The 25,751-nt window shown below is 54.0% G+C and overlaps 1 protein-coding gene across 1 annotated transcript; it reads right to left on the minus strand.

Annotated features, from left to right (window-relative positions):
• Window positions 1-1,054: 1,054 nt before the first annotated feature.
• Window positions 1,055-15,880, minus strand: LOC128949412 (olfactory receptor 14C36-like; the record flags this gene model as incomplete). The annotated part of the gene is made up of 2 exons (XM_054294275.1): window positions 1,055-1,171; window positions 15,419-15,880. Coding segments are annotated over 2 exons (579 nt in total), but the record flags the coding sequence as incomplete, so codon positions are not given.
• Between the last annotated feature and the right edge of the window lie 9,871 nt (window positions 15,881-25,751).

The following is a 25,751-nucleotide window of genomic DNA, read 5'->3' on the forward strand; positions in this document are numbered from 1 at the left end:
CTTGTTTGTCCCCTGCTGTCATCACGGCCTCCAGTGTTCTGCTCTAACTGGAAACTGGGGACACTTTCCCAGTCGTGTCCTCAGTGGGACCCATTTAAACTTCAGGAAAGTTCAGAATTTCAATTAAACTTTGAGTTCTTGAGAAGTTTTTTGAACACTCTCTCAGAGACTGTCTGATGTAAACAACACCAAAGCCCTGTGAGGGGGGAGAATCATTAAAGTTTTCCTAGTCCAATTATGGAGAAAGATTTCAAAGAACTTTTAAGATATACACGTTCCTATTTTAAATGAAGTATTTTATTTTATTTCTCCTTAGACCAGATGTTATTGCAGTATTTTGTGATTGATATTGACCCAGGGTCTCTCCTCAGCAGCTCTGGCCTGCTCACAGAAGCTGTGCCTTGAGCGTGGATAACCTTGCTCCACATTGCCCAGCCCCATCCTGTCTGTCCTCACTCCCCTGGGACCTGCTGTGCTTGCAGAGCTGGCTGCACTCAGCCTAAGACGGGTTTTCCCTTTTTGGCATTTTTTGAAGCAATCTGAACCTCCTGAGTTTCCCCACTGCAAACAGACACGCTGCTCAGGTGTGTGCCAGCCCCAGGTGCCAGCAAAGCCACTGCAGAGCTGCCCTGGGCCAGCTGTGAGGGTGGATCATCAGCCCAAGCTGCAGTGGACCACTGCAAGGGGCTGTGGCCATGGGCACTGCACTGACCCCACTGCTGGGTTTGGGTGCCACAGCCACCGAGAGAAATGAAACTGTCCTTGGAAACCCTGGGGAGGACTGGGACATACTGGGGAACACTGGGAATGCCCTAGGAGATACTGGGACATACTGGGAGTGACACTGGGGAGGACTGGGACAAACTGGGACACTGTGGTTATTGCAGAGAATACTGGGGACCTGTGAGAATGCTCGGGCATCCTGTGGATGACACTGGGAGGAACTGGGAATGACTGGGAATGAACTCGGGTGTATTGGGAGGGCCTGGGCTGTACTGGGAGGGATTGGAGGGGCACTGGGGTTCTACTTGGGATGAACTGGGCTTTACTGCGGTTATCCTGCTCTGTACTGGGAATGAACTGGGCTGTAGTGGGAGGGACTGGAGGAGAGTGATTTAGCTGTTCTCACCTCCACCGCATCCCATTTGCTGAGGCTCCCGCCCAGCACAGGCTGCAACAAATCAGCGCCAGCAATCCGGGTCTGGGGGTGGTGCCGGGATTTGAGCCAATTTTATTTTTGCATACATCTCCCGGCATGCCTCACGGCCAGATACAGCCCCATTGGAGCGGGACTACAACGCCTGTCATGGCCCGCGCTCCACAGAACCCCGGGATACGCCCCCAATCTGTCCCATACGTGTCCCCCAGACCCTCCAGGATCCCTCAGTGCTCCCTCAGCGCCCATTCGGGACCCGCCAAAAGCGTCCGTGAACCCCTGAGTGTTCCCAACCCCACAGATGCCCGGTACAGCCACTTCTGAGAATTCATCTCCTCTCATCCCCCGCGGCCCCGGAGCCCCCCAGAACACAGTCCTGCGGCTAAAACTCCTGCCGTGTCCCGTGCCCTAAAGAGCCCCGTTAGAGCTCCCCAAGCTCCCTCCAAGGGCCCCGAGCTCTTTAAGTTCCCCTGAGGACCTCAAGTCACGGCTCGGACGCAAAAGTGTCCCCCAAGAGCTTCCCCGAAATCGCGTTCGAACCACTTCTGGGACTACAGCTCCCATCACGCTATTCTAGCTGGGACCTGATCTCCCGTCATGCCCGGCGCCCCACTGAGAGCCATTGCAGCTGCGCCCAGAACTCCCATGATTCGTCGCGGCCTCGTTGAACTGTATGATACCCGCGCCTTCAACTCCCATCACCCCCCGCGCCCCAGAGACCCTGGACCCTCAAGGGCCCGCCCGGACCCCGAACTGTCCCTCAGAATCCCTGAGTGTCCCTCCAAGTGCCCACGCGGCTCTCCCAAGTGTCCTCCAGACCCTCAGGTTCTCTCTGAATTCCCTCCCCAGACCCAAAACTGCCCCGAATGTGCCCCATAAATGTCTCCAGGGACCCCTAAGTGGCCCCCTTTACCCTGTCTGTGAAAATGATTAAAAAGATGACAAAAAGATTTTAAATAGGACTAATAGGCATAAAGAAGGGGAAATCATAGCCACAACTGGTCAATGCATTAATGGAGGCAATTGTGTTACTTAGAACAAATAACCAGTAAATTTTTTGCTTGCTAAATGTGTATGGATTTTTAAATATAAATATAAAATTTAGTAATGCAAATATAGAATAACACTATTATAAATAAATTAGAAAAAATAATTATCATTTATTAATTCATTACTTTGTTTTACAGGAAAATGCATGAAGTTTTTATGCTTTGGGATGTCATTCTTAAAGAGATGGTCCAAAGATCCCTCATCTGCCTCACAATAAGGATGGGGATTGAAGCCCTCCCCAAGGACTGAGATGAGACCCTTAAAATTCTAACCCAGGGGTGCTGGCCTCCCTGGAGTGGGATGTCTTCCACAGGGAGCAGTAGGTTTCCCATAGGAACCAGTCCTGAAACAATAGGCCCCGCTCACTGCTGGCACCGGTTTGTGCTGTTCAGAACTGGACTGTCTGTACCTGTTCACAATGGATTTATTCTCCACTGTGCCCTCCATGTGCCGTCCTGCTCCCCTCCTGGCGGTGGATTATAAAGACCCCTGAGTTAACCAAAGACTTTGAGACTCTCCCCAACATGACCAGATGGATCTATTGGCTGTACCATGAGGATTTAATCTCTCTGTTGGTAGCTATTTCCGCCACACAACCCTCCTTTCTCTCTCTGTCTGTCTTTTATCTCCTTTCATTGCATCTGCTGTGGGCACTCAATAAAAGGTGCATTTGTTTTGATTGAAAGTCCCCTGCTGTGCGTCTTTAGGTATTGGAAAATCATGATAAATAAAGTACACATAGTTCATTGTGTAAAACGTAGACACCATCCCAGGGGCAGGGAGTGTGCCTCTGTCTGACTTCTGGCAGGCCAGAGAAAAAATGTTGTAGATAAGAAACAATAAACAACCTTGGAAACCAGAGCCAAAGAATTCAGACTCCTTTGAAACACTGGGCTGGGAAAAAAGGATTCTCGGGGCCATCCCTGACCACAGGGAACCCGAGATTGGCCTTCTGGGCTGTCTGGGCCAACATCAGAGTAAATCTGGAAGTTTTGCTTTAGCCTATTAAGCCATGGTGCTGGGGTCTCGTCTTTTTCCTGGGTGCTGTCAAACGCTAACCTGGTATTACTCCCTCTAGGGACTGATTCTTTTATCCCTCTGGTCATCAGGGACCTGTAATCTCTCATATTCCTTCTGCCCTCTTCTTGATTAGGGTCCCAGTCAGGCTCCACTAAAGGCTTTTTTTGGTCACCTGGGGGCTCCCAAATGTTCATTCCTGCAGTTCTTATTAATCGAGTCTCTTCTGGGGAAAATAGGATGTTAAAGATGGAGTTCAATTCTCCCCATGCATAAATATTAGGGCCTGAAAATGGATCAATTTGATTTGCTGTTCCTACTGAGTCTTCCACAAAATTTCCCAATTCTTTCTTAAAGTTTCTAACTTTGGACACAGTGAAGGGAACGTTTAGAAATCCAGTCTCACTGGCCACCCTGCACATGGGAACTTCTCTGAGGGGGAACAATTTTTCCACTTCAGCCACTTTTCCGAGTGGTAAAACATCAGCTGTGGAGGCTGACTGGTTAACTTCACTCTTGGGCATGAGATTCTGAGATGTTGTTTGGCTTCTCGTTTGTGGTGGGGAGGTAGAGCAGGAACTTGCTGGTGAATAAGGGGTGCATGAGATGGTTGAAGTAAGGGTGTTGCCTTCTGGAGCAAGGCAGGCGACCTGGTTCAGACGAACAGCACGGTGGCCCACTCTCCAGGGCCACTCGGGCCAATGACACACGCAGACATCAATGTGATGGACGGTCAAAAGGCGTTTATTATCTCGTCTCTTGGGTTTTTATAGTCTAAGGGGTCTCTACGTCAGCATGGGTCTGTCTTTACCATCTATGGTTAGTAAGAGGTGGACTGTTACTGGGTAGGGGATGGAAAGTTACTGGAATTTGGTTAAGGGAGGCTACATTCCTATGTTAGTTTCTTATCTATGGGAAGCAGATGGTCTTATCTAAGGGGATCAGAGGGTCCTGGCTTTCCGTGACATCGCGAGATCTTCCGCAGCGCCTTTCCCTGTCTACCACATCTCCCCCCCCCTTTTCACAAATGAATGAGGTAGTCATGCACATAGGTACTTAAATGAGGTATAAGGTTGTAGCTTGACAAGGGAAAAGGGTCTTGGGAGTCCTGAGTAAGCTTTTGTCAGACAAGTTCGGAGGATCTTGTGACTGACGGTGTTCCCTGGTTGAATTCTCTGGTTGAATTCTCCTGTTGAATTCACAGCAATTGTCGTCGGCCTAAGAACAGGATGTTGGTCCATTCCAGGCGGGTTTGAACGAACGAGACCAGCTTGTTCAGCAGGCATGGTCCGAAGGTGACTGTTAGAAACAGCATCGCCAATGGACCTATCAGGACAGAAATCAGAGTGGTTAGCCAAGGTGATTGATTGAACCAGGACTCGTACCAGCCCTGTTGGGCCTCCCTGTCTTTCTGTCTCTGACCCAGTCGGTTCCGGAGTTCTGCCATGGAGTCCCTCACGACTCCCGTGTGGTCTGCGTAGAAGCAGCACTCCTCCTTCAAGGCGGCACACAGGCCCCCTTGCTGCATGAACAGGAGGTCTAGACCTCGCCTGTTCTGCAAGACCACTTCTGAGAGTGAGGAGACTGACTTCTCTAGAAAGGAGATGGATTTCTCGATCCTTTGCAGGTCCTCATCAATCGTTGCTTGCAGCTGTGACAGTCCTTGGTGCTGGGTCGCTAGGGCTGAGACTCCTGTGGCCGTTCCGGCTGCTCCCAGACCCAGCAGCATTGCGATAGTTATACCTGTCAATATTTCTCTTTTGTGGATCCGGCTGGGTCCCTCAAGAAGATGGTACATTTCTTCGTCTGAGTGGTACAGGATCCTAGGAACAATCAGAACTTGGACACAGAAGTCGTTAGAGTCATTGAATTTGGGAAGGAACACACAAGGACTCACTCCGGATCGCTGGCAAACCCACATCCCAGATGCGGCTGGGACTGCCCATTTATTGTTTTTCCTGTTAGGCTTGACGATTTTGGTGCAGATGTTGCCTTTCCGCCTAGCTAGGGTTGCATTGCCAAAGCATCTGCCTCGGCCTGTGACTTGACTCAGGGTGATTCCCTTGCGAGGGGTGTCCCATCTGCACTGGTGAGGGGCGTTGGCTGAGGAATACCTGAAGGGAGTGTTTAAGGCGACTCCTTCGAAAAAGGGAGGTTTGACATCGTAACAAAGCCAGCAGGACTCGGTTAGGTTAGGGTTGGATTCGTTCAGGGATACAAAGGTTGCTTCTAACATGCGAAGGATTGGGTCTGAGTCCGGCTCGGTTAAGCGGCTCATCTGAAAGGTTTCCGCTTGACCGGTCGGGACATTGCTGACCCCTGTGGGTAAGGTTTTGGGGTAGGTTACGTTTCTCCCTTTCGGCACGCTTTTAATTGCTTTGTTGGGTCCGACTGCTCGGGGTGCTGACGGTTGAAGCCTGATAATTTGCACGTTCGCCCTCTCTTTTGACCCTTGAAGGACCACTGTCCACGTTCTGCCTGTGGCCCAGCTAGGGTGATCTGGCTGCAAGACTGTCATGTTGTACTCGGTGCATGCCCGAAATCTAGGGACTTTATGTTGGTTTCGATGGAAGTTCCCGTGGAAGAAGAGGGGTATTTTGCAACCAATGGGTGCCCAGGTGAACTGTAAGAATTTGTCTGGCTCTTGTGGATCCCACCCAGGCCCCGATGGCCTGGCATCTGTAACTATGGTTTCGCAGCCCCAGTGCCCACAATATCCCCACCCTGGGTGATTGCAGTAGCTTTTCCCAGGGTTTGAAGCTGGGCACCAGTAGGATAGGTACGAGTGTTTGACGTGTGGGGAATAGGGGTGTACCTTTGGCTGTCCTGGAAACAGGTCGGTGATGCGGAGCACGAAGGATGGGGTGTTCGGTGTGGTGATTTGTCTGAGCGCTTTGCCCCTACTAAGATGTCGCATGACCCACCTGAAGGGCTGATGGGGGTAGTGGTCTGGGCTGGCTTGCCCCCTGGCAACAAGCCCCCCGGCTTGCCCCCTGGCAACAAGCCCCAACAGCAAAATTGCACAGAAACACCCTTGGTGCTTGGGTCTCACCCATGCGGGTCTCTCGGGTGCTGCTTGGCGGCTTGGTGGTCTGTCGCTTTCATCTGGAACCGGGAAGTATGCATCACGAGGGCGTCCCACGAGCAGGTCGTGTAAACAAATGCTCGCAATTCTCGTCAGTCTCATTCTGCTCGCCCTGAAGGTCCGGTTTAATCGACTTAAGTGGACACCACCTGATTTTGCCGTCCTTTTTGACTGCTGCGTACCCTCGCCCTGTGAGCATCAGCCTCCAACCCCGTTCCCACTCGCCTAGCTCGTTTCTGATTACCACCTGCGGGCCCTCTTCTAGCGTTCGAGTGATCCAGTGTTTTTGAACGGGACTGTTTGTTTCATCTCCCCTCGGGAATTGATTCAGTGCCAGCAAGGCGGTTGCCAGCATGCGTGCCTGATCTCCTGGGGGAATGGCATTGGCAAAGCCCTCTGCTTTTGCCAACACTTCTATCTTGGTTTTCAGGGTCTGGTTTGCTCTCTCTACTATGGCCTGTCCGGTACTGTTATGTGGGATGCCGTGCACTAGCGTGATACCCCATTTCGAGGCGAATTCCTGTACTTGTTTGGATTTGAAGTTGGAGCCGTTGTCCGTTTTGATCTGCTTGGGGATACCTAGCCAAGCCATGGCTGTCAGCCAGTGCTGAATTGTGGCTTTGGAGTTGGTTTTGGGGTGCTGTGTAGCTATGATCGCTCCGCTATAAGTGTCTACTGTCACTGCAAGCCATGCCTGGGGCCTCAGTATTTCGCACCAGGTGAAGTCCAACTGCCAGATTTCTGAGGGCTTGAGACCTCTTGGGTTGACTCTGTAGGACCAAAGGGGTGACTTCTGGCAATGAGGGCAAGTGGCTACCACAGGTTTGGCGTCCGCCGTCGAGATTCCGCATCTCTTCGCCAGTGCTTTGACTCCGATGTGGAGCGACTCGTGCAGTTGACGGGCTCTTTGCAAGGTCCAAACGCCTTTCGCTGCGGCGTCCGCTTTGTCGTTGCCGATCTGGAAGTAACCTTTGACTGGGTCATGGCTGTTGATGTGGATGACTGACACGGTGCCCTGTCGCGAGGAGAGTGCTTCTTCCAGCATTAGGGCTGCTGCTGATGTTGACACTCCTGGTCCTGCCATGGCTAGGCTGAGCCTTGCCACGAATATGGAGTCCGTTACGATGTTGAGGTGTTCGTCTTGGAAGAGTCCGCACGCCAAAACCACTGCTGCTGCTTCCAGCTGTTGCACTGACAGTGTGGGGTCCCTCGCTTTGACGCAGTGCCATTGCTCTCCTGCCTGCCACACTGCTGCTGCGGTTGAAGTCGTGGAGGAAGCGTCTGTGAAGACCGTTGGTCCCGGCTGCGGTCAGTCCTTGACCTTCGGTGGCATGTCCATGTCGACTACGGTCAGCAGCTTGGTCCAGGGTGGCTTGGAAGAGTAGGAGATTTCTCCTCCGAAGCCGGAGAGAGCAAGGGCCAGGTACTCCGATATTGCGGCTGACTCTATGGTCGGCTGCTTGCGAAACGGAAGGTGGATGCTTGTCGGCTCTGTCCCTAGGTGTTTCAAGGCGAGTCTCCTGCCTTTCATGATGAGGTTGGCAATGCACTCGATTCCTGGGGAAAATGCACGAGCGGGTCTTCCGAGGACCACCCATTGGATCGGTCGGGCCTTTTCTGCAGGTCCTTGGGCCAGTGCTCCCACTCCCCCCTTCGGTGTAAAGTGGACCTACAGGTCCAGTGGCACGGCTGGGTTCCACCTGGCAAGCGTGCCAGTGGCCATTTGGTTTTCGATGAAGTCGAGGGAGCTCTTTGCTTGCGGTGTCAGCTCCTTGGGTTCCCAGGGGTTCTTTCCTTTCAGGAGGTCGTACAGAGGGTCCATGACCTCGGGAGGAATCAGGACGATGTTGCGAAGCCACTGCAGCGATCCCACCAGGCGTTGCACGTCGTGGAGCGTCTCGATGTCTCGGTTGATCTTCATCTCGGGGGGGGTTTACGTAGGAGCTCGTGATGCCTACTCCCAGGAAGGTCACGCAGGGTCCTCTCTTGATCTTTGCGCTCGCGACCTCGAAGCCGTTGGCTTGAAGGGTTTCCGTGACTGTGGTCACCAGGTGATCCACTTGGCTTGTCGATGGTGCTGCGACCAGGATGTCATCCATGTACTGGATGATGGTTGCGGTGGGGTAGGAGTGTCGGACTGGCGTCAGTGCTTTGTCCACGGTGATTTGGCATATGGTGGGACTGTCGACCAGGCCTTGCGGAAGTACTCTCCATTGGAAGCGAAGGTTGGGCCGCTCGCCGTTCCGAAATGCCACGGAAAAGGCGAATCGTTCTCTGTCCTCAGGGTGCAGGGGTATTGAAAAGAAGCAGTCCTTGATGTCCAGTACTGCACATGGCTGTCCTGTGGGAATGGCTGAGTTCGCGGGAAGCAGTGTCTGGACTGGACCCATGGGTCTGATCGTCTTGTTCACTTCTCTCAGGTCGTGGACGAGACGATAGCCTTGTCCGGACCTTTTGGGGACCACGAATACCAGGGTGTTCCAAGGGCTGGTGGAGGGTTCTATGTGACCCTTTTGCAGTTCTCGATCGACCAGTTCCAGCAAGGCTGCCATTCGAGGCTCTGTCAAGGGCCACTGCTCAACCCATACAGGGTCTGATGATTTCCAAGTCAATTTGATTGGCAGCGGAGGGTGTACGGCAGTGGCCCTCAGGATAAATTTGTGATCCGGAATCCTGGCAAGGAGAGAACATCCCTTCCTAACAGGGGTGGAGAATTCTGCAAAATGTAGGGGTAGATTGCTACTGTCTGTTCTGGTCCCTTTTTCGTGTGAAGTGTTATGGCCACCAGCTGGGTGCTTTTCCATGCCCGGGACTGCCCCCCCACTCCGTTCACTGGGGGGACTTCTTTGAATTGCCAATGTCCGGGCCAATGTGTTTGGGGAATAATCGTGCAGTCTGATCCCGTGTCTGCCCAAAACTGAAGCCCTATGACGTGAGGATCCTGGCTGCTGTAAAGGCGGCATGTCCCCCACACCATCAAGGGCTCCTTCCCTATTTTCATGACCAAGGCCACCCAGGGATCCCGCTCTGGGGCGTCCCCTGCTGTTCCTGTGACTCCGGCGTGGGTTGTGGTGGTGGGGGGTGCGAAGGTATTGAGGGTGCTGCGCAACTCTGCCATTGAATTGCTGGGGGGGATGCAAAGGTGACTAGTCCCTGTGGGGGCATAGGGTATGAGAGTCCCCTGCCCCACTGGGGGTTGCTGTAGCTGGGCCGCTGCATATTCCAGGTGGGAGGGGGCTGAACACGGCCCGGCCACCCCCTCCCTCTCCCGTTTCCCTGGGGCCTGGATCTGCATTCCTTAGCTAAGTGCCCCTTCCTTCCACACCCCCAGCACGGTCCCCTGCCTCCCGCTTGGCGTGGTGGAGCAGCTGCTGATAGGCGCCTTGGCTGGGGGCAGTTTACTGCCAAGTGGCCTGCCTGGCCGCACTTAAGGCATGCCATCACGCTGGTTATTGCAGTTTGAACTGCTGCTTGGATGGGAGCTAGATGTTCCTCCTTTGCAACGTGTCTGATCATGGCAGCTATATTAGACCCCTGTGGCAGTGATCTTAAAATGTCCTTAGTGGCTGAGTTTCATTGCTGGCGTAAGCACTCTGCCAGCACGGGACCCTTCGCCTCTGAGGGTAACGCCGAGGAATCTAATGCAGCCTGGAGCTTATCCACGAATTGAGTGAAGCTCTCACTCTCACCCTGTTTTATGGAAGACCATGGAGAGGGTTTGGCTACCACTTTAGAAGCGTCGCAGATGGCTTCTCGGGCAGCTCGGGTCGTTGTCATGACCTCATGGGCTCGCAGGCCCTCAGCCTGTTGGTGGGGGGAGATCATAGTGGGGTCTGTGCCCATAAGCCTCTGTATGCTGGAACCGTGCAGTGGATGGTCTGCCCCTGTTACCAAGGCTAGCTGTTTCATGCAATTATCCTCCCATTCTTGTTTGAAAACGATCATCCCTGCACCATCAAATATCATTCTACATGTCTGCTTAATATCAAAGGGAAGCATGTCGTCCCCACCAAAAAGGCCGTCAATAAGTGTGCAAACCATGGCAGAATTAATTCCCTTATCCGCAATCACTTTAACAATTGCCTGCACATCTTTCGGATTGACTGGTGAATAAGTCCTTTGGTTTCCGTCTGCCCCCCCCACACGGACCGGGAACACTAAAGTGGCAGACAGAGCCCATTCCGCGCAAGCCATTTTTATTTTCCGCCAGTTTGTAAGCGGGGTTCGGTTTTTCTCTGGTAACCCCTTCACCCAAGCGGGAGCACTGTGGCTAGTAACCTTACATACCGCTTCTCTCTCTCTGTTAACGCCGTAATCCCGATCGGAATCCTCCGATCCTATCTCGGGCTCGGAGCTCGAGCCCGAGTCCGAGCTGGAAGTTGAATAAGGAGACGCTTCCGGGCTGCTCTGCCTTTTACCCGGACTCTGACCCCGCCCCCTCCTGCGGGGGTTGGGCCGTTCCCTCTCCCTGGGGTCCCCCCGCCTCCTGCTGGGGGAGGTCCTTGCCCTATAAGGACCTAATTTGAACTGAGGGCTCTGATTGATCTTACGCGCCTCCGCGGGGGCCGCCCCATCTCCCCGCTCGCCCGCGCATGCATTGTTGAGCGGGCTGACCGCGCTTCCGCCCCCCGCCTCCTCCTTTCCGCCCAGACCACGCGGTTCGGCGCCATTTTCAAACGCATATGGTGGGGGGGCGTTTTTATCGGTCCCTACGGGGTCCGCCGATTTGGCCGCGTTCCGCGCCTCCTCCGCGAGCCCCCGCCAGAACGTCCGCGGGTGTTCCCCCCCCGCCGATGGTGAATCCGCTCGCTGAGGGGGGTTTGGCGTTCGCGCCTCCGCGCGCCCGCCCGGGTCAGGCCCCTCCGCGGTTTGTGTCGCCATGCCCACCCCCAACTGCGGCACGGCTAATAAACAAGTTCGCGCGGCTATCCAGGTTTCTTGCTCTTGTCGAGCCTTTTGCAGAGCCTGGACAACCCTGCCCCACGATTTTAGGGCTTTCCCTGAGCCCGAGGACATGGTGTCCTCCGCCAGGGCTTTTGTACAATTATCCCACACGTCCGAATGTAGGACGTCCACGGGGCTTTCAATAGCCCCAAGCTTAATCAGTCTCGGCAATGCGAGAGATAAATCCCTAAGTTTACATTCTATACCCCATTGTGCATGCATCTCTGTTACGACCTTCGCAATGGCTTCCATGGTCCACGCTGGTCCAGAGGCGTCCCTCCCGCTGTGGTCAGACCTGCTGCCAGCAGCCGCTGATATCTGGCCAGGAGAACTCCCGAACCCCGGGGGCTGCAGCAGTCCTGGGTTCGGCACCAGTTTGTTGCCTTCTGATGCAAGGCAGGCGACCTGGTTCAGACGAACAGCACGGTGGCCCACTCTCCAGGGCCACTCGGGCCAATGACACACGCAGACATCAATGTGATGGACGGTCAAAAGGCGTTTATTATCTCGTCTCTTGGGTTTTTATAGTCTAAGGGGTCTCTACGTCAGCATGGGTCTGTCTTTACCATCTATGGTTAGTAAGAGGTGGACTGTTACTGGGTAGGGGATGGAAAGTTACTGGAATTTGGTTAAGGGAGGCTACATTCCTATGTTAGTTTCTTATCTATGGGAAGCAGATGGTCTTATCTAAGGGGATCAGAGGGTCCTGACTTTCCGTGACATCGCGAGATCTTCCGCAGCGCCTTTCCCTGTCTACCACATAAGGGGACAGCAGTGAAGGGTAAAGAGAGTAAGGAGAGGGTTGAGGGGAAGGTGTTGGAGGTATAAGTGGGTAAGGAGGTGGTAAAGGAATGAGAGCTGGGAGAGGAGGAGGAATTGGGTCCACAGCAAGAGGAATTGGAGGAACGATTTGAGGTACTGCAAGGGTAGGAGGAGGTAAGTGGTCAAGGGGGTCCCAGTTTTTGTTAGCCTTCCCAGCCTCTTCTTCTTTAGTTTGCTAGCTTGCTTTCCCTCTTTTAATTTATAGACTCTTGTATTTTCCTCCTCTGAGGCGTACTTCAGCCAACAGGTGATGTTCTGTATGTGATGGGCCTTTTGCAGGAACTTGGGGCAAAACAGAAGGTGCATCACCTTTGGACAGAGAGGCAGGTAACTCAAGAAATGTTTAAGGGTGTTGTTAGGTTATTCAGAAAGAAAATTAGAGAGGTGAAAGCTTAAGGCTAAACCAGGCCAATTCTGTGAAGGATAATAAAAATATTTCTATAAATATATTAATGGCAAAAGGAGGTACAAGGACAATCTCTATTCATTATTGGGGGAGATATGGTTACCGAATATGAGGGTAAGGTTGAGGTATTTAACCCCTTATGAGCCTCAGTTTTCCAGAATAAGTCAAGTTCTCCTCATGACAAGTGTTCTCCTGAGCTGGTGGGTAGGCACAGGGAGCAGAACAGCACCCCTGTAATCCAGGAGGAAGCAGCTGGGGACCTGCTGAGCCCCTCAGATGCTCACAGGTGTCTCTGGGAGCAGATGGGATCCATCCCAGGGGGATGAGAGAGCTGGTGGATGAGCTCCCCAAGCTGCTCTCCATCATTCACCATCAGTGCTGGCTCAGCAGGGAGGTCCCAGAGGACTGGAGGTGCCAATGGGAGCCCATCCCCAAGAAGGGCTGGAAGGAGGAGCTGGGCAACTCCAGGCCTGTCAGCCTGACCTGGGTGCCCGGCAAGGTTATGGAACAGATCACCTTGAGTGCCATCACAGGGCACCCACAGGATGGTCGAGGGATCAGAGCCAGCCAGCGTGGATTTCAATATCTGCACTGATGATCTACATGAGGGAACTGAGTCCAGCATCAGCAAATCTGCAGATGACACCAAGCTGGGTGTGAGTGTGGTTGTGCTGGAGGGCAGGAGGGCTCTGCAGAGGGACCTGGACAGGCTGGATCCAGGGCTCAAATCCAGCAAGGTGAGGTTGAACAAGTCTAAGTGCTGGGTCCTGCACTTTGGCCACAACAACCCCTGCAGTGCTACAGGCTGGGGACAGAGTCGCTGGACAGCAGCCAGTCAGAAAGGGACCTGGGGGCACTGATGGACAGCAGGCTGGACATGAGGCAGCAGTGTGCCCAGGTGGGCAAGAAGACCAATGGCTGCTGGCCTGGATCAGGAATGGTGTGGCCAGCAGGAGCAGGCCAGTGATTCTTCCCCTGCACTCGGCACTGGTGAGGCCACACGTCGAGTGCTGTGTCCAGTTCTGGGCCCCCAATTTAGGAAGGCCATGGAGGGGCTGGAGCGTGTCCAGAAAAGGGCAACAAGGCTGGGAGGGGTCTGGAACACAAGTCCTGTGAGGAGAGCCTGAGGGAGCTGGGGTTGTTTATCCTGGAGAAGAGGAGGCTCAGGGGAGACAAGGCAGTGTCAGGGCACAGGTTGGACTTGATGATTTCCAAGGTCTTTTCCAGCCTTGCTGATTCTGTGATTCTCTGGAACCACCCTTGGAGCAGTTACAGGAGGAGCCCTGGGCCTCCTCTGCAGAAGCTCCAGCAGCCCAGGTCCCTCAGCTTCTCCTGCCAGCCCCAAAGCCCATCCTGTCCTGGCCCAGATCCCGCAGAGCCTCTGCAGCTCCTCCTCAGTGCCCAGAACAGGGAGCCCCAGAGCCAGACACAGCAGCCCAGATGTGCCCCCCTGGCCTGGGGTGCCTCTGGCAAAGGAGCAGCACCAGGCACTGCAGGAGCCTGCAGACAATTCCTGTAGCACTTGTAGGATGATCCTGCTGCCCAAGGGAGGTTCCGAGGAACGTTGAAGCCAGGAACTGCCATGGGGAGTGGGGCCAGAGAGGAAAGGGCAAACAGGGATGGGCTGTTTGCAGGGGAGGGGACAGGGATGGGCAATAGGAAGAAATCTGGATCAGGAAAGAGGAGAGAAAGCAAAGGTGAAGCCAAGGAAATGCTTGAGGCAGTTTGGGGGTGGCTGCCAGGCAGCCCTGGCTCTGAGCAACAGCGTCTGCAGTGGGACAGGAAACTCCCAGCTGATGGGAACAAACTTTCTGGCTGACTGCAGAGGCCACGACAAAGCTGAATGGTTTCCCTGGTGTCCCCCAGCCCTTGCTGGCCCCAGGGGCTGATGCCATTTGTGTTCCCTCAGGTTCATGTCCCCACAGCAACAGCATGGGGGTGCTCCCTGTGCTCTGTGCAATGCAAACAGAGGCTCCTGAGCCAGTGCTGCCGTGCCTGTGCCTGCAAGGATGGGGCACCTGTGTGAGCTGGGGGAGAGGCCAGGGCTGCAGCAGGGGGATGTTATTGGCAGCTGCCTGAGGACGCTCTGGGACGCTGCCCTGGGCTGTGCAGCGCACTGGGGATGGATCAGCCCCTGCTCTGCTGCTCCTTCCCGTCTGCCCCAGGGCCCTTGCAGAGCCCCAGCCATGCTGTTTGCCCCCAGCTTGCCCACAGCCGGCCTGGGGCTGCTCACGGGGCTTTTCTGTGCTCAGCATTGGCCAGGGCATGTTCTTGAGAGAGCATGGGCAAGGAGCCTGGAGCCCCCAGGGCCTGGGCTGAGGCGTCAGCGCTGCCCCAGCAGTGCCCATGGCCTGTCCCTGCTGCAGCCCCGGCACTGCCACCCCCAGGGCTGTGCCCGGCCCCGAGAGCACTCAGGCCCTGCAGCAACACCAGGGCCACCAGGGCAGAGGGGCAGGGCCACGGCAGCAGCACTGGCAACACCAAGTGCTGCTGCTGCTGGGCACAGCTGCTGTGCCCGCCCTGATCTGCCCCCAGCTGAGCACACAGCCGTTGCTGCTGCAGCTCCAGAGAAGGGAACAGAAGGGGGAACTCTGGTGAAAACTCTTTTGGCAGATCCTTTAGCTCCTTTAAAGTCACCAAGAGCTCAGCTCTGCATTGGTACAGTTTGTGAGCCACAGCAAATGTGGAGGGAAAATAAATGAAATGAGGCCCAACCAATGGCATTTCTTTATGGACATTATTAAAAAAATGAAACAAAAGAAAGAAGAGAACATAGCAACCACTAAACCAACAAGAACTATCAAAGATGACTTTTATTACATGTGACTTCAAGAAATTTGCAACCAGTTTAATGTTTCTGAAACCATCCTGTCATCAGTCTCCCCATTGCGGCCTTGAGCTCCTGGTTCCTCAGGCTGTAGATGAGGGGGTTCAGGGCTGGAGGCATCACCGAGTACATAACTGACAGGGCCACATCCATGGAGGGGGAGGAGATGGAAGGGGGCTTCAGGTAGGCAAAAAATGAGGTGCTGACAAACAGGGCGACGACAGCCAGGTGAGGGAGGCAGGTGGAAAAGGCTTTGTGCCGTCCCTGCTCAGAGGGGATCCTCAGCACAGCCCTGAAGATCTGCACATAGGAGAAAACCATGAACACAAAACAACCAAAACCTAAGGATGCACCAACCACAATGAGCCCAAGTTCCCTGAGGTAGTATCTGGAGCAAGAGAGCTTGAGAATGTGTGGGATTTCACAGAAGAACTGGTCCAGCGCATTGCCATGGCACAGGGGCAGGGAAAATGTATTGGCTGTTTGCATGAGAGCATAGAGAAGACCACTGGCCCAGGCAGCTGCTGCCATGTGGGCACAAGCTCTGCTGCCCAGGAGGGTCCCGTAGTGCAGGGGTTTGCAGATGGACACGTAGCAGTCGTAGCACATGATGGTCAGGACGGAAAACTCTGTTGCAAGGAAGAAGATAAAGAAAAACACCTGAGCAGCACATCCTGCGTAGGAAATGATGCTGGTGTCCCAGAGGGAATTGTGCATGGCTTTGGGGACAGTGGTGCAGATGGAGCCCAGGTCACTGAGGGCCAGGTTGAGCAGGAAGAAGAACATGGGCGTGTGCAGGTGGTGGCCGCAGGCTACGGCGCTGATGATGAGGCCGTTGCCCAGGAGGGCAGCCAGGGAGATGCCCAGCAAGAGGCAGAAGTGCAGGAGCTGCAGCTGCCACGTGTCTGCCAATGCCAGCAGGAGGAAGTGCCTGATGGAGCTGCTGTTGAACATTTGCTGTCTCTGGACATTGGAACCTTTTGAAGAAGGAATTACAGTGATAATTGAGGGGAGATTTCTCACAGAAAAGGCAAAGCCCTTTCGCATAGACTCATTCTGGCCACTAAACACCTCCCCCTTGTCTATGTCTAGGAGATCTTCCTTCACCTTTGTTGCTGGAGCCCTGATTGCTGCTGGCCAATGTTGTGTCAGGAGCTGGACCTTGACCTGCAGGACACCTGAGAGTCAGCCCTGACCCCCAGTCGGTGCAGGGAACAGTGAGGGCAGGGACCAGTCCTGGTTTTGGGACATGGATAAGTAATGTACCCCTAAAGCAGAGGAGCTGACTGGGTGAAGGGATGGGGATAACAGAAGGCAGAACGAGAGATTCTGCTGCACCTGGGGAGAACAGAGAGTCCAGAGAGGCAGGAGGATTGGCTTAGTGCAGACTGAGGGGAGCTGCTCTGTCCTTGTCTCCTGTTCCAGCTGCCCTGCACTTGCACCTTTCTGAAATCCACTCCTGTGTTACCCTGGACAGCCAGGAGACACTGCTGAGAGCAGAGGGATCCCTGGCACACAAAGTGGCTCCTGCCTTTCCCAGAGTCAGGAGAGTGGGCTCATTGCCAGCCTCCCAGGCTGCCCTGCCCAGAGCTGCCCGGGCACAGGGAGCTGGGACACCCCATTGCTGTGCTCAGCCTGCACAGGAGGAGCCCAAGGGCTGGGCCTGGCCCTGCAGCTGGAACTGCCATTGCAGAGAGCCCCTCAGCAATGCCAGCAGCACCTGGGCAAGGCAAGCAGAGAGAGAGAGCTGGGCCTGAGGAAAAGCCTTTCCCTGGCCAGCCCTGGCCAGCCCCTGCCAGGCAGCAGCAGGGCAGGACAGTGGCCCTCAGGCCCTGGTCAGCAGGGAATGGGCACATGGCCGCAGAGATGCCCTTCATCTCTGGGGCTGCTCTGCCGGCCCAGGAGGGACTGAGGGCCCCGAGCCACCGGGCTGAGGGCTGTGCTGGCTGCGAGGGGACACAAGAGCTGTGCTGCTCAGGGCAGAGTCTGCCCTGCAGGGCAGGCCCGGCAGGTGTCACATCTGCCCTGCAGCAGGGCTTCCCTCAGCACTGCCTCCCTCCCTCCCTGCCCATGGCTCTGCTGCTGGAGCTGTCCCAGCCCCAGCTGCTCCTGTGGCCCCAGGCTCCTTCCCTGCCAGAGCTGCCAGAGCCCAGCCCAGCCCCTGGGCCAGCCATGCCCTGCAGCTGCTGGGCCCTGCAGGGATTAAAGAACAGCTCCCCCAGCCTGGGCACCAGGGAAAGGTGATGCTGCATGGATCTGGAGGCTGGACAGGTGCAGGCAATTGCTGAGGTGCCCAGGAATGCTCAGTGTGATGGTTTAAGTGTCTCAGCCCCTGATCTACCCTGCATAGTTAATTTTCTATTGCCACCAAGCTGAGCCAGGGAAAAGTGGGGGCACAGATTCAGGAAAGCAGAGACCCAAGCAGGAAACTCCTGCCCTGAATGAGCTCATGAAAAGTCACCCTGGGCATGAGCTGGAGCTCTGTACAGCCCTGGCTGCAGCCCCAGCTTCACCCCCTGCAGCTGTCCCTGGCAGCAGGGGCCGTCCTGCTCTGTCCCCTCTGACGGTGCCCAGGGCAGCCCCACTCTGCAGCACATCCTCCCGCAAAGCAGAAACAGCAGCAGAGCCATCCTTACAGTCACATCAGTCCTGTCCTGGGTCAACTTCAGGAGATCCCTCCAGGAGCACAGGGGACATTGCCCTGCACCCACACACTCACCATGCACAGGGCTGTGAAGATCTTTCCCCAAGTGAAGTCTCAGCTCAATGTCTTTGAAGTCTCAGCTCAATGTCTTCCCAATCCTGATTGTTTTCAGCCTGTCTCTGCCTGGCTCCTGTCACCTCAGTGTGGCAGAGCCCTCAGCCGGGCTGGGCTGGGAGAGGAGGTGGCCCTGGGAAGAGCTGTTCCTTTAAAGCTCAGCAGCACAGACACAGCACAAGAACTTTAATGAGCCTCTTGGGGATTTGGTGTTGTTTACATCAGCCCAGTCCCTGAGAGAGTGCTCAAAAAACTTCTCAAGAACTCAAATTTAAAATGAAACTCTGAAGTTTCTTGAAGTTTTAATGAGTCCCACAGATGGACACGACGGAGAAAGTGTCCCCGGGTTCCAGTTAGAGCAGAACACTGGAGGCAATGATGACAGCTGGGGACAAACAAGGCCAAGGTGTCTCTGGTGCTGAGCAAAGCTGGATGTGTTTGAGGAATGCAAAGGGCCAAGGGCTGAGCCCCAGCCCCTGGCCAGGCAGATCCTGTCCCTCCCTCCTTGCTCAGGGCTCTTCCGGGATGGGCACTGGCGTGTGGGGATGTGCAACAGCAAGGGCAGGAGCATGGGGCGGCCCCTGCCAGGCTGCTGAGCAGGGACAAGGAGGCAATGAGGCCCCAGGCCTGCAAGGGTCACTTGTCTCCTGCTCCTGCCTCAGGCCCAGGCCCAGCAGCCATGGCCAAAGTGCTGCCCAAGTTGGCTCTGGCAGGGCTGTCTTGCAGCTGCTGCACATACCTGTGCCCTGTGCAGCCCAGGCTGTCCCACGGTGTCCCTGTCCTGCGCCTCTGTCCCTGCAGGCTGTTGGCATCCCCTGGCTGCCCCACCTGGCTGGCCCCTTCCTTTGCTGACAGCTCTGCCTCCTGCCTGCCTCTGCCTGCCCACACAAAGCCTGGGGCTGATACCAAAAGGCTTCATTCCACTTTTACCCTGCCTGTGAACTTTTAGTACAGGAACAAGGCTTGCAGGGCCGATTTCCCATCAAGGATGGTTGGAAGAAAAGAAGAAGACATTTGGCTCAGGGGTGCAGGGATAGAGAAAACAAGGAGGGAATCTGGGAACTTGAGGTGGGTTTTATGGAAATGGGTAAATTGTAATTCACATTTATCAACGGTATATGAGCAACACACTGGTAGAATTACACATTCATGTGAGGTTAGTAGTTTTCCCATGTTGGACCTCTGGCCTCAGTAAATGATACCCTCTGAAATTGCAAATGAGTGTTAAGGAAACTCATTCTGATATTTCAGAGATTTGGTGAGAGTCTGGCCTCAGAGAACCAAGGAGTCAGCTGTGACACTGTACAAACTCATGGCACAAAGTGTCCATGGTGACACAGCAGAACCCCATGGAACCAAAATCCATTTGGGCACATTGGGGCCACATTGAACCAATGGTCCATTGTGATACTGAGGATCTAAGGAGACCATTGTGACCCTGAGAAACCTCTTGGAACCAAGGGGCCATTGTGACACAGCAAGGCCTGGTGGAACCATGGGTCCATGGTGGCACTGCAGAACCTCACGGAACCAAGGTGACCGTGTTCTACTGTGGGACCTCATGGAACAAAGGGTCCATGGTGACACTGCAGCACCAAGGAGACTGCTGCTGGCGGTGTGAGAGCTCATGGAAGCACAAGTCTATTGTGACACAGCAAGGCCTGATGGAATCAAGGGTCCCTTGTTAAACTGTGTGGCCTCATGGAACCATGAGCCATTGTGACACAGCGTAGCCACATGGAGCCAAGGGGCCACTGTGACACTGCGGATCCAAGGAGACCATTGGGACTGAGGAATCTCATGGAACCAAGAGTCCATTGTTCCACTGTGGGGCCATGGGGAACCAAGGGGAGCACAGTGACATTGTGGGGCCTCATGGAACAATGGAGACTGTTCTGACACTTTGGGACTCACTGGAACCAAGGGGCCATTAGAGCATGGAAGGGCCTGGTAGAATCAAGGGGACTGCAGTGAACACTGTGGGTGTCCATGGGATGAAGGGTCCATTCTGACACCATGGAACCAAGGATACCATAGTGACACTCTGGGGCATCATGGAACCCAAGGTCCATTGTGACACAGCAGGGCTTCATGGAACCATGGAGGCCATTTTTACACTTGGAGGCCTTGTGGAACCAAAGGGCCATTGTGGCACTTGAGGGCCTTGTGGAGTCAAGGGGACCACAGTGACACTGTGGGGCTCCATGAAACCAATGGTCTGTTGTGACACTGCAAGGCCTTATGGGATCATGAAAACCATTGTGACACTACAAGGCCTCATGGAAGCAAGGAACCATTGTGACACTCTGGAGTATTGGCAGTCCAAGTGGCAGTTGTCACACTGTATAGCACCATGGAACCAAGGAGGCCATTGTGACACTCCAGGGCCCCATGGAACTAAGGATTCATGGAACAGTGCAGGACCCCATGGAACCAAAGGTCCATGGGGACATTGTGGGGCCTCATGGAATCCTGGAGGCCATGATGACACTTGGAGGCCTTGTTGAATCAAGGGGCTCTGCAGGGCCTCATGGACCCAAGGGGACCTTTCTGACACTGTGAGTCCCCATGGAACCAAGGGTCCATTGTGACACTGCAGCACCAAGGAGACCCCTGTGACACTGCCAGGCCTCTTGGAAGCAAGTGACCATTTTGACACTGGAGCCCCATGGAAACAAGAGGCCAGTGTGACACATCTTGGCCTGATGGAACCAAGGATCCAATATGACACCACCATCGTGATACTGCAGGGCCCCATGAATCCTAAAGAACAGGGAACAGGTCTGGTTGGCTTGGCCTGACTGGTCCAACTGCCCTTGGCATGTCGAGGGTCTCTTCTCATGTACCCCTGAAACCCTGGGGTCTGAGCTGACTTTCAAATGGAAAAGAGCTGCATTTCTCATTCAAGCATCTACAGCCAGAACAGGATTCCCTCTCCAAAATTCCCAATATCCAGGGATTGCTGCCAGAGAAAAGCTTCCATTACCAATGAGTCTGGCAGCCCTTGGTCTCCTCAGGGCCAGCTCTCACCTGCCTTCCAAACACAAGGGCTCTGTGCTTTCCTTTCTGTGGAAAAGGACTGACCTTCTTCTCCTCCAGGCAAAAAGGACTGAAATTGGGATTCCACATATCAAATTTCAAATATCCAAGAGTTGCTCCCAGAGAAACTGGCCAGGACAAACAGGTCTGCCTGTCCTAGGCTTCTGGTGACTGCAGTTCAACAGACCCTGAAATACCTGGGCTCTATGGTTTCCTTCCTGGGGTGACACTGTAGGAACCTGTGGAATCATGGACACCATTGTGACACTGTGGGGTCTGGTGAAATGAAGGGGCCACTGTGACACTGTGAGGACCCTGTGGCACCAAGGCCATCACTGTGGCTCTGCTGGGCCGCATGATCCCAAGGGCCCAGTGTGAAGCAGCAGGGCTTTGTGGAACCAAGAGGCCATTGCTGCATTTCAGGGCCTTGTGGAACAAAAGGGCTGTTGTGTTCCTGCAGGGCACAGTGGATCCATGGAGAGCACTGTGGAATTTCAAGGCCCCATGGAATCATGGAGACCATTGTGACACTGTGGGGCCCCAGGGAACCAAAGGGCCACTGTGACCCTGCAGGGCCTCTTGGAAGCACGGGGCCATTGTGACATTGCAGAAGCAAGGAGAACATTGTGACACTGCAGGGCTTCATGGAACCAAGGGGAGATGGAACAGGTCTGGCTGGTTTGGCCTGCCAGGGGCCACCTGACAGGTCCAGCTGATCTTGGCATGCTGAGGGTTGCCTCTCATCAGCCCCTGGAGAACTGGGGCTCTGTGCTTCCCTTCCCATGGAAAAGACCCATCGCTCTTTCCAGGTGTCCATGGACAAAACTGATATTCCCTCTGAAAAATTCCCCATATGCAAGGGCTCTCCCAGACAAAAGCTGCCTGAACAGAGAGCTCTGGTCGGCCTTGGCCTCTGGTGGTCACCTCTCATCTCGAGGAAGTCCTGAGGAAAGAATTTGAACAGGTTTGGCTACGGGAACATCAATGAGTGTCTCCTCCTCTGAAAAACTCAGATGATCTTCTGATCATATGTGTCTCTTTTTTTCTCATTGTGTATTTCGCATGAAACATTATTTTCAGCTAAATAATATTATTCTTCTCACTGTACCTAACACTCTACCAGTGTTATATGACACAAAACACCTCCTCTACATATGGATTCAGGTCACCTGTATAAGCAGATACACGAAAGAATGCAGCAGGAATGATTTGTCTGTGCTCCCATCTGTCCCATCTCCTCTGGAGCTGGAGGTGCAGCCCCAGCACTTGGCAGGGCTCAAGGGCTCACAAGCTCAGCTCCTACCCAGAGAACGTGCAGGCCCTGGGCTGCTCTTCTTGGCCCCTGCACGCTCAGCCAGGCTGAGATGGACACTGATGGTTTCTGGACCAGGCACGCTGAGCCCAGCCCAGCTCCTTGCAAGCTCTGTCAGCTGCCCTGAGCTCTGGGCAGCACCAAGGGCCTCTCCCCAGCCCAGCCCAGCCAGCTCTGGCCCCACAGCTCTGCTCAGGCCAGGCTGCTCTGGGCACTGCCCCACGGCCTCAGCCCCTGGCAAGGGCACAGCAGCAGCTGCAGCTGCCACAGGACTCAGCCCCAGCATGGGGGAATGTGCCTGGCCAAGGGAAAGGAGGCTCCCTGGGTGCCCTGCTCTCCTCTGCAGGAGATGCTGAGAGCTCTGCAGCCCCTGCTGCCGTCCCATCTGCCCAGGGCAGCACAAGAGCCCCGGCCTTGGGGCCCTCAAGAGCTGCTCCTGCTCCAGGCCCAGGGCCCATCCCAAAGCTGGGGCAGCCACAAAGCTGTGCCCATTTCTGTTCATTCCTGCTCTGATGGGGATGGATCCTCGCCACTTGCAGGTTGGTGATGAATTTTACTTTGCCAGAGGCCTCATCTTTCTTTATCTCTTCAGTTCAGAAATTCAGTGACAAAGGCTCATAAACATTTGTTCAAAACACCCAAACAAGACAAGCCCATGGGAATGATTCAAATCTTCCCTTCTTCTGTGGTTAATTAGACAGATTTCAGAAGTGTATTCAAACTGAATCTACGATACTGAAAACAATGCAGGCAGAATTATTTGTCCTGTTAAGTTCTCTTTTCCTGTTTATAGATTGCTATTAGCAATCCCCAGTTGATGTTGATCCCCAGCTCCTCCTCATGCAGACTGAACACATACGAAAATCAAGACCCTTCATGGCTGACAATCAATCAAACTTTGTCCCTACCCCCTCCCCACCATTTCCCCCATCCAAACCCTGGCACTGAGAGCAGCTGAGGAATGGAGTCACATCCAGGGGTGTCCCCAGGGCTCAGGATTGGGGCCAGGTCAGTGAAATCTCTTTATTGCTGATGTGGATGATATCGCCAGCTGGGGGCTATGTACAAATCACAAATGGGAAGGGACTGCTGTGGAACGTGCCTTGAGCTGTTTTATTTTTCAGCATCAGTCTCATTTACATGGTTATGACAATGGGAAGATGCCAGCAGCTCACATTTCAAGCAGCAGACCAAGAACGTAATGTTACAACTTACTTTATAAGTTTTTTGACCAATCAAAAAAGGAAAAGCATATTGACAGTAGTTCTGTCCAACAACTATAAGCACATGTATCTTTGGTTAAAACAATGATTGCTTATTTTGACTACAATACCTGCTTGTAAGCCTTAAAACACAATGCACAGAGCCCCATTATTGAGCTTCAAACTTCCTAATATCTCGCTAGATATACTTTTCTTTAGCTTAGGGAGTTATTCTAGACAAGCGTTAATACACACACCATTGTTCTGTTTGTCCTTGTTTTTCTACTTTTTAAATAATTTTTCTGCTGACCTATCTCACGGCTGCTGCTTAGCCTTGCTCACAGTTTGACTGTCTCTGAGGCCTCCCTTTTGCAGCTTTCCCAAAACCCTCTGATTTTGTGGATTCCCCCAGATGAGGCCATCGAGGGCACCCTCAGTCAGTTCTCAGGTGAGCCCAAGCTGGGTGGCAGTGTGGCTGTGCTGGAGGGCAGGAAGCTCTGCAGAGGGATCTGGCCAGGCTGGAGCCATGGGACCAGGACAATGGGATGAGGTTCACCAAGGCCAAGGGCCACGTCCTGCCCTGGGCTCACAACCACCCCAAATCCCTGGCTGTGCCCTGCCCCTGATCCCTACAGCCTGTCCTGTTTCCTTCATCCCTGCATTGCCAGGGACTCTCTGGGACAAGGGAGCTCTGCTCTGGGGATGGAGCGATGTGCAGGTGCCCCCATTGGACTGGGAACCAGAACTCACCAGGTTTGTGTCCTTTGGGGGTCAGGAACTGGTGGGAGTCAGAGGCACAGGAAGTTTCTCTTCATGGCCAACAGACCATGGCTGAACAGGATACAATTCAATAACAACCACGCTCTTCCCTGAGCCATGTGCAACGTCCATGCAGCATCTGACATGTCCACCATCCACAAGTGATTTCCATACTAAAATTAACTTGAGAAAAATATGGTTCTGTGATAGATGTAAATAGAATTAAGTTGTTGTATCAGGATGCCCATCCTGGAGTTGCGGCAAAGCAGCCTGAACAATTCATATTTTGCAAAGCTGTCAGTGGTGGATGGAGAAGGGGCTCAGGCTGCTTTTGGTGTTGAGGAAATGCTGAAACCAGCCTGACTCATTTCATCTCCTCCTGTCCTGGCTGATCTCCCCTCTTTCCCCTTCCACCCATTGGCATTTTTCTCCCACCAGCCCCCCAATGAAGAGCCTGGCTCTGTGTTCTCCATCCCCTCCTTGCTGGCACTGCCAGGCTGGGATGAGGAGCCCCTCAGCCTTCCCTGCTCCGGGCTGGACAAGCCCAGCTCCCTCAGCCTCTGCTCACAGCCCAAGGGCTCCAGCCCCACCTTGGAGGCCCTTCCCAGGCCCTGCTCCAGCTGCCAGACATCTTTCCTGCCTTGAGGACCCCAAACCAGGCCCCAGTGACCTGGATAATCCCCGTCCTTGATGTCCTGGTCATACAACCCAGCCCCTTGTCCCCGTGTCAGGTTATGGGGTTGATCCTGTGGAACATCCTTGAGGGAGGCTCTGGCTCCAGGTGGGCTGGGGGGATCCCAGGTTAATGAAGCCTTAATTGGTCTTATCCTAAAGCAAGCTATCACAGTTCCAGAGCTCATCCCCACAAGCGGACGGAGTGCCAGAGGCCAGCTCGCTCAGACCAAGGCTGCGGGTCAGCCCCTAGCAAGCAGGGGGATATTCAGCTCTTATAGTGATTAGCCAGCTCTTATGATTTCAGCTTTGCTTGCTAGTTAGCTTCCCTTGGCTTGAGGCTTCAGCAGATGGAGAGAGAGGAGAAGGAAGAAGACTCTGGCTGTTCCACAAAGATGGCTTTATTGGAGGGGTCCGTGAAGGGTCTCAGCTCTTCTTCTTCTTTTAAGTTATTAGGGGTAAAGTATGCTACTTTTATAGCCTTGGCCCCAATCCAATCTTGACCAATGGCAAAGGTTACAGGGACCATAAGTGACCAATAGTAGTGTTAAAAAGATATTGACTTACATGGCTATAGGGATAGGTTATAGGGCAGATGTCCATGGAGTCAGGAAGCTTCTTTGCTGCTGTGTCTGCATTCCTATTGTTCAGATCCTTCCATGGCGCCTTTGCTAAACCTGTGGTGTTCACTACACCGGGGGA

This window comes from Melozone crissalis, unplaced genomic scaffold, assembly GCF_028551555.1.
Source record: "Melozone crissalis strain CALT ecotype California unplaced genomic scaffold, PUWL_Pcris_2 ptg000231l_1, whole genome shotgun sequence".
In the NCBI taxonomy this organism is placed as follows: Eukaryota; Metazoa; Chordata; class Aves; order Passeriformes; family Passerellidae; genus Melozone; species Melozone crissalis.